This window comes from Nannobrachium achirus (assembly GCF_963921795.1).
Source record: "Nannobrachium achirus genome assembly, chromosome: 3".
Taxonomy (NCBI): domain Eukaryota; kingdom Metazoa; phylum Chordata; class Actinopteri; order Myctophiformes; family Myctophidae; genus Nannobrachium; species Nannobrachium achirus.
The window spans coordinates 34,981,019-34,990,100 of record NC_137812.1 but is presented as its reverse complement, the minus strand read 5'-3'; the positions used below and the strand labels follow the sequence as shown (position 1 = coordinate 34,990,100).

Sequence of the window (9,082 nt, the reverse complement as noted above, 5' to 3'; positions counted from 1 at the left end):
GTTGCTTGAATGAAGCCTAATATACTTTGTTGTAGGACTGTCACTTTACCAATATGACTGATACTCAACAAAAAAAACACGATGCACTGAAATGGTATGACAGTCATCTCATCGAAGTATAAACTAGGGACTGGGAGAGTGTGGAAAAGGTTACATGACGGCACACTGGGTTGCCCCACAGCAGTCTTTAATGATGGCTGCTCCCGATTTGGTTATGAACGGCTTGTTGGGGGGTGGCTCAGGGAGGTGTTTCTTGGACTTTGGAGGATCTTGGAGTAGAGAATGAAGGGGGAAACAGAGAAAAAGAGATCACACTAGGAAATGTGGCAGGCCATGGTCCAAATGTTTTTGCCTGTGTGCATGCAAGAATCCATGTAATGTAAAATCACACTCACTCTGTGTGACTTTAGACAACTTCTCCAAAGGCATCAGCTTCAGACTGAGGTACTCGGCCATTTCCTTGTCCTCCTCTTTTTCCCTGATGAAAATAGTCACACATTACTATGCAATCTCACCATGTTATTTAATTATTTTTAATTATTTTACTAACATTCTAATAAGTTAAGGCCTAAAATGACATGACCAGAATCAATCAGTAAATGTGCTACAACTGTAAGGCCTAGATGACTTACATCAGTCAACAATGTCTATGGATAACATCTGATAGAATAGATCAAATACAGTTTTTGTTATAGGCATCACCAAGCCAGAGTGATAAACCATAGCAGAAATAGAAAATGTTGCACCTGCCTAAACAAAACTTACAGTAATGTGTTGACATGCTATGTCATTTTAGGCATGAGTTGTACTAGCCTGGAAACCAGACGAATCTGGCATTGCAAAAAAGAAAATGCCTTGGTCTGGCACAGTGGCACCGCTAGGCTAGAGATATTGTGTAAAGAGAATTATTTTCTCTCTCCCCCCCCCCCCCCCCGAGCAAGGGAATCTGAATGTAAAGTAGGCCTACTATTTGGCAGTCTTGTTCATCATGTACTGCCTGAAGGGAATTCTGTGCTCTGCTAGCCGCCACCCTTTAAACAATACAAATTTCTCTACCTATTACATATGACCCCTCCTCCTGGGATACAAAAATGCTCGATCACAACCAAACTTTCTCAGGTCAACCAATGGATTATTATTATGGTAGCAAACCCATGTGTAACAATCATGCGACCGCGTATTTCCCGGTGAACCTAAGCGCAACGGTGGGGGCTTGAGAGTGTGGGGAACACGCACCACTGACTATTGCTGATGATGGAGAGGTTAGCTTAGCCTTTATGTATTGAGAATGAGAGGCACTCTTGCCGATTTAGTAAGAGACTCGTCGCCAATTGCAAGATATTTAAAAGTTATTTGGGTCCATGATGATAACTTTTCTTCCCACAACTAGACTAAGGATTTATATTGTCTGTGTTATTGTTTACAACCACAATTATTCACGTGTGGCAAGATCGCGGTTCCACTCGTTTTTAGTAGACTATAGTGTAGGCTTCAAGCCCTTTCAGAAGTTAATTTAATGTTTTCCATTTAATGATTTCCTTTATCCTCATCTAATCTAGCGCTAATAAATGCACGCAACTGTTTTTGCCATGTTTTAAGGCTGTGTAGGCTTTTCAGAAGTTAATTTAATGTTTTCCATTTAATGATTTCCTTTATCGTCATCTTCCGCTAATGTACGCAACTGTTTTCGCCAGGTTTTAAGGTCTTTTTTTTAGTTGTTTCTCATAAACTCGCGACCCTCCTTGCCCATCGGCCCCCACCTTTGCGCACAGGTTCACCGGGAAATACACGGTCATCATGGCATTTGGCCCTTGTCTACTCTTGAATGGTGTCTATAGACAGACAGACAGACAGACAGACGGTAGACTGTAAAAACCTGTCACTATGGGTCCCCTGCCTACATGACCTCGACATTAACCTCACCAATACCAGGCTTTTCATAATACCAGTGGAAAGTCTGGTTTTCAGTACAAATTAACTGGTGTGATCTGGTTTTAGCACCCAGCTTCCATATCCGGTAACTTGCACACATAGACGAACCACACACCATTTCCATATCTCTCTAGACTCAGACCGGATCAGCATCCTGCAGAGTGACTTTATCCCAGCCTACCTTGATAAAAGCTTTCATAACATTGCATTAATAATGTGTGAGTCAGGGGAGGGACAGAATCTCCTAACAATTTGAAAGGGGATTTCACCACGCCTCAGCCCTCCACGATAGATACGAGTGAAGATGTACCTCAATCTCTCCACCTCAGCATCGTCAACCAGGAAGTCCCTCTTCTGGACCAAGTTGTGGATCTTCAGAATAAGCTCCTCTTCTCGCTGCTTGTGCTTTTTGGTCTTCAGTTTTTCTGGAGAGAGAGAGAGAGAGCGTACGGGCAAAAGAAAGAAGAAAGAAAGAAAGAGAACGGGCAAAAGAAAGAAAAAGAAAGAAATAAAGAGGTCCATTTAAAACTTTTTTGACTCAGGCACCCCTGTAAATAACTTTTTCATCCATGGCACCCCTTCTAATTTTTAGAATCTTACATCATATTGGAGAAATATCCGTTTCCATCAGAACTGACTGAAAATAACCTTATACTTGACGTTTAACCACTTGAACCCCAGCATGCCTATTCTGGGGGGAAGGTTAACCAAAAATAGCCGATCTACAAGCTCATAATGCGTCACAACGCGTCACAACGTGGCGCATTGTGAGCTTGTAGCTCTGCTATTTTTGGTGAAGAGAGTTGTCGTAGATAGAAAAAGAACTCAAGTACAGTGCAAATCAGGTCTGATTTTGTTGGCTGATTTAACACTGTTTCAGGGTTTGTGGCACGAGGCGAAGCCAACAACCCACGACCCTCGAATGGTAAATTGCTTTTCTACCACTTCTACCATATAAATGAAAGAAAACAAAGTTGTAACTTGCAAGGTTATTTTGTTATACAACTGCTACACAACAGTGGGCGGGGTCCATGAGCCAACTCAAGGTTGTTGACTGATTTACCACTGTTTTAAGCCAATCAGAATCCAGTATCTGAACAAAAAGTGGTAGAATACAGTATAGCATAGTGAAGTGATATTGATGTAGTGATATTGATGAATTCCAAATATTATCAAATGATCTCGCTGCCCCCCTGGACTGGCATCGCGGCACCCCAGGGTGCCCCGTCACCCACTTTGAAAACCCCTGCCATAGACCACATGGCGTGTTAGAAAAGCTTGCAGGAGTACAACATCTCTTTCTTCCAGTAGAAAATAAACTGGATCCAGGCGGCAGTTCCCTAAGGGCAGGACATTCTGCAGGGTGCATGCCTGGCACATTAAACGTCATTATGTCCTTGAGCAAAGACAACTGAATGTCAGCCAAATGCCTGAAATGTTAAAATGTAAATATCCATAATTAGATTAAAGCACTGAGCTGAGCTATACATAGATGACTACAATGCACAAGCATTGGTGTCATAAGGTATATCTATGCATGGCTTTTGTCTGATGTCAGCGAACAATATATTTTGTTACACAATTTTCTCATCCATGTAAGTCACTTCCTGAGGAGAAGAATAATGTCTCTCTCATAAATCTACTACAGTATGTCCCCGGGACTTACCATCAATCCTACATAATGTGCAGGATTGATGCTCACAGGTCCGTGTGAGCATCACAATGATGCTCACAGAGGTTACAGGACTCGGCTGCATACATAAGCAGTTTCTACTCTGAGCTTTTTGGTTGAATGTACAGCTATCAGTCCAGCCAACTGTATGGGGAATTAATTCTGACCGGTGTATACATACATGAGAGTGTGTACATGCGCGCAAACTATACCTGGTACTGCAACAATCTGTCTCAGCTCCTGCTTTAAAGTCATAATGTCTTTGCAGAGCTGAATGTCATCCATCCTGAAAGAAAGAAGGACAAAAATGATTATAATATTCCATTCCAGGTCAAAACCATAGAAACTGCAGTGTTGTTTGATTCTATTTTGTAGTATGCCATCTGGCTGCAGTGAACCTGATAATAGTGAATAAATAATGCAAATAGATATAGGAAGTAATCATTTGTGCATAAATAAACCATCAGAAAACCACACTATTAAGGATAACTGAATATAGTTTCAATCATTTCAATCATGTTTGTAGATAGGGTCATTGTGTTTGCAAATGGACATACTGTAAGAAGATTCACTTGGGTATGTAAGTGTGCCTCAAGATTTCAAATCAAAAGCTCCCTCATGTAACCAAAAAGCAGATTATCAGTCAGAGTAGATATCCTGCTCACTTAACCACTTGCTGTATGATGTATAGCAAACGTAAAGCGTAGGCTACAACTCAAATCAGCCCAGTCTTTCCAACCCTGTGGCCCTGGCCCTGGCCTGCTACCCTTCAGATGATTTATACCTATAGTTGTGCACCGGAGTCACACCCAGAAAATAGCAGATCTACAAGCTCACAATACATCATCAGCGCAACGCACTGTGAGCTTGTACGGAAAATAAGGCAGGGGTGCCCAAAAGGTAGATTGTGATCTACCAGTAGATCACAAAGGCTGTGCAGGTAGGAAATGACATGCATGCCCCTAAAATAATATATATTTTTGGCATCTGCCACTTGACATCAAGAAGGGCCTGATCAGCTCCCCTCATGGCTTTTAAAGTAGGCAAAGTCCCAAATGCAATGCTTTGCATTTTGCAAAGAACCCCAAAACCTACTACTTCCATTCCATGCAGAATGGGATGAAGACCTTTTCCCCCAGTATTTCCAGTGTGTTATGTAACACTATTCCAAAGCCCCCCCTGGTACATTTGTTTTGGGTGGGTAGATCACGTTGAGCTGGTCATTTTAAAAGTAGCTCTCAAGTCAAAAAAGTGTGCGCACCCCTGCTTTAAAACCTCCCTCAACAGGTACTGTTTTGTCACCCCCTCACCATTCCTCGCCTCCTCCTCTCTGCAGAGCAGTGACAGCTTCCAGGACTTTAATCCTCCATGTGATAAATCAGATGACTCATACACAGCGTCCGTGCTTTCTCCTCGCCGCTCCCTTCATCGCTCTGCTTCCACAGTCAACACAGTATGTCCCTGTCGCACTTTCATATACACTCTGTTTCTCTTTTAGCCTTGTTCCTGTGGCTCAGGCGCTCACTCACACCGCCTGTTACCCGTAACATCTTATTCAGCCCCGCGTTTGAAGAGATATCCATTTGCTAACTGTGTGTGTGTGTGTGTGTGTGTGTGCGTGCGTGCGTGCGTGCGTGCGTGCGTGCGTGCGTGTGTGTCTGTGTGTGTGTGTGTGTGTGTGTGTGTGTGTGTGTGAGTGAGTGTGTGTGTGTGTCTGAATTATACAGTATGTGTACTGTATGCATTACAAACGTCGTGTCTGTGTGGGTGTGATGGAATGCATAATTGTGAGTGTGCATGTATGTGTGACTGCATCAAGTTGTTTGTGCGCTGTTGTGTGACCCTCAGGGCGCCGGGGGAGCACAGAGACGTGGGCGGCAAGGCGCTGCAGAGGGCTAATGAAGACATCATTAAGCTGTGCGTGAAACAGCACCGTCAACTCACATGATGCTACACTCTGCATTGATCTCTATCTCTCTCTCTCTCTCTCTCTCTCTCTCTCTCTCTCTCTAATATATCTATCTATGGGATTGATCTCTCACCTCATCTATCATCACACTACAATTAACACAGATGCTGCTACAGTAGGTCTAACCTACTGTAGGGCTGAGCAATTAACCAAAAATGGATAGAAACAGAACCGTATGTAGGTTAATCGAATAATCGAGAAAGCATTTATGTATTTCTTATACTGTATATGAATGAATCTACAGTACACGATTCTACACATTCTAATAGATTTTTTCAGAATCACCTAAATAGATTTGTCTGATTAACCACTTAGCCCTGAATTATATTAGTGTAAAGATATACTACTACAGTACATCACCAAATGTACTCATTATGCAAAATGGCCCATTTCACAATCATATTATTGGACTGTTAGAAATGCATTAATGTATTCATCGCCATAGAGGCTGGTATAAGTGGGGATGATTAAAATAAATTAATGTATGACTGGGTAGTTTTATCTAAAATAATAGATAACAATCTATTAATTAATGTATATCTATCGATGTTAATTGGCAAAAATAGCCGTGTGACATGGATAGATGCAGTGGTGTGTTCTAGACTTTTTTTTAGGGCATACTATAATCTATGATCCGTGGCTATTCGTGTGGCCAGGGCATAAGCCAGTGCATAATGCCTATCAAATACGCTACTTTGAAAAGTTCAAGAGAGCAGACGCTATTCATATTTTTTATTTTCCGACAGCAGACGCTGCACGTGCATAACAGGTAGAACACAGCACTGGATAGATGGACAAGCTCACAAAAAGGAAATTCAACTTCTGCTCATAATAACATGTCCAAAACAGAGACAGCAGATTAAAAGCAGGTCCCAAGCAGCAGTGTGAAGTGAAGCCACACAGAATAATACCCATGCATGCGCAACATTCACGTTGCAAATGATAACCAATAGGGGATGAGCCCGGGAGAGGGCTTATAAAGCATGTCTTCCCAAACATTGATCCAGAGCTAACGTTATGCTGATAAGGAGACCATGAGTTCATCATGGTGACTCATTGAGCCTTTCAGTAATCAATAGACAAATGGGGTCATCGTGCAACCCAGAGAACTGCCCCAGTAGTGAAGATGTTATTGTCGTGTCTCTATAATTGAAGAGAGGTTTCTGACCAACCAGTTCAGTTAATTTACTCCATCCACCACTTGCCGGTATTGCATGCAGACTAGAACTGATTTTCAAACTCAAGCCAAACTGTCATACTACAGAGAATAAATGAGGGTTAAATCACTGAGTGAGTGTACTCACATGAAGCGCAGTTCAGACTCCCGACGCACCAGGACCTCTCTCAGGCGCTGGATACGAACCATCTCCACCTCCATCTCATCAGGAGTCATGGTGCTCTCTGCCATGGACACATCGGAGTGGCCTGGAGGGATGAACGGGAAAGAAAGAAAATCCCAAATCAACTGTTTTGGCAATACATTACTGAATATTATGAATATTCAACAAAAGTCTGTTGACTGGCAATTGTTGAGCTCATACCATAAGGCCATCTTTTAATAGTGATTGAACATGAAAATAAGGTGCTCATGTTTTGTGCTTGATTTGTAAAGGGCACGTAGGTCAGCACTAGCCTAAGAGAGGGAATCCCCCTTGGAGGGGAAGATATTTTCATCTTCAGGCAGAGGCTCTGAGCCACTCTGCTATATAATTTATAAATTACACGTATCATTATTTCATCCAGAAGGGTCTAATTCCTCATAGTATTTTCATCAAGACTTGACTGGTATATTCAGGAGAGGTGTTAATAAAGAGCATATTGTACTGTATTTTCTGCAACTATATGGACAAAAGCATAAATATTTCACCATCCATTATGTTGTACCGCAAAAAAATCATTACAAGCAAATACAAATTCCCATCTGGCTTGGGTAGTGTTGCGTCATCTGCATATCCAGTATGTCAAAGGTCTGAGTTTTATAGCTGTAACTGATAGCTGAGATTAATGAATTATGTATGGATCATTTTTTTTATAGATATTATGATTAAAGGGACTTCACACCAGGTAAACTATACCAAACAGAAGACAGCAAATGCTTCATGCTATTTCCGAAGGATTATTATTGTTCATAAGTCTTCCTGTTTTCCTGGCCAAAATGCTTACACAGTATAGAATCATCAGTGTTAATGTATCCAACTCTAAATGAACACTCAGGATTCAACGATGTACAGTAGCCTATATACAGTGTAATGCAGCTGACTCGCCATGACACACACAGCTGCTCGTTACCGTACTTATGTCTCACTAATACTGAATCATCACCCACTCATGTCTGCTGACAACAGATGGTGAGGCAAAATAAAAGTTCTCATTGGACCAGGTGTCGTAACTGCAGTGAGATCCAGTAGACTAAAATAGCTGAGGTCAATATAACGCCATGTGATAAACCATGATTTAAACCCAGTCTCTCTCTCTCTCTCGCTCGCACACACGCACAGCACACATACACGCACGCACAACATCAGCATTACTGTAGGCAGGGTGCCAAAGCAATAGCTCACAGAACTAATGCACTGCTGAGTTAGAGTTGCACATTCACTAGGAACAGAGTCATTAGTGTTGCAGTTCCCATAAAGGCTAAATCAGAATCGTTTGAAGCTTGTGGCATTCAAATCCATCCATCCATTAATATCTCAATATTGTTCCCTCAGTAGAATGTCTCTGGAAACCTTGGCAAATGTAGACTATACACCCCCACTAATTAAAATGGTACAATTACCATAATAACTGTGTTATAGCACATGTCATCAACGACATGCTTCAGCTGCACATTAAACAATCACTGATAAACATACAGGGTGGCACATGGTGCATTCTAAAACTTAAGAATTCCTAATCATTAATATAAGCTACTGTAGACCATTGAGATTTGCCTCTGGGCTGTAACCACGAAACAAATGGTGAACACGAATTTGAAATAATTCCAGCCTGTGTCCAGCCCATTAATGTATTAAAAATGGGGCTAAGCTCCCTCATTTCTGTGGGTGCTGTGTATGTTTGCAAGGGTTGGTAGACTTTTTTTAATGGGACAGGATCTCCATGAGAGCAAGCCTGTGTGTGTGTGTGTGTGTGTGTGTGTGTGTGTGTGTGCGTGTGTGTGTGTGTGTGTGTGTGTGTGTGTGTGTGTGTGCGTGCGTGCGTGTGTGCGTGCGTGCGTGCACGCGCAAGAAACAGAGGTTGTCTAAAAATAGCCTGCAGTCATATTTTCTCTTCATAGAGTTGAATTAATCTCACTTTCTCTCCTCCACCCTGCTCCACAGTCAACTGAAATAACCTCAGTTTGAATCACCCAAACACGTTTCCACTGAAGTTGTAGCCTAGATACAAGCAATAATCTATCACCCTTTTCACCATTGCTGTTTGAGAACTCGCTTCTGCTTTTGCCACAAGCTGTTGTTTTGGTCATTTGGAAATGCAGCTGCTGGGTGTTTATTGCCTATACATGCCCA

The 9,082-nt window shown here is 42.0% G+C and overlaps 1 protein-coding gene across 1 annotated transcript; it reads right to left on the bottom strand.

Annotated features, from left to right (window-relative positions):
- Window positions 1-150: 150 nt before the first annotated feature.
- On the bottom strand, window positions 151-7,447 carry bmerb1 (bMERB domain containing 1; the record flags this gene model as incomplete). Its single annotated transcript, XM_080722542.1, has 6 exons — window positions 151-269; window positions 396-478; window positions 2,243-2,357; window positions 3,817-3,890; window positions 6,878-6,998; window positions 7,441-7,447. The coding sequence occupies 6 exons, from the start codon at window positions 7,445-7,447 to the stop codon at window positions 151-153; spliced, it is 519 nt and encodes a 172-aa protein (XP_080578668.1).
- Window positions 7,448-9,082: the final 1,635 nt, after the last annotated feature.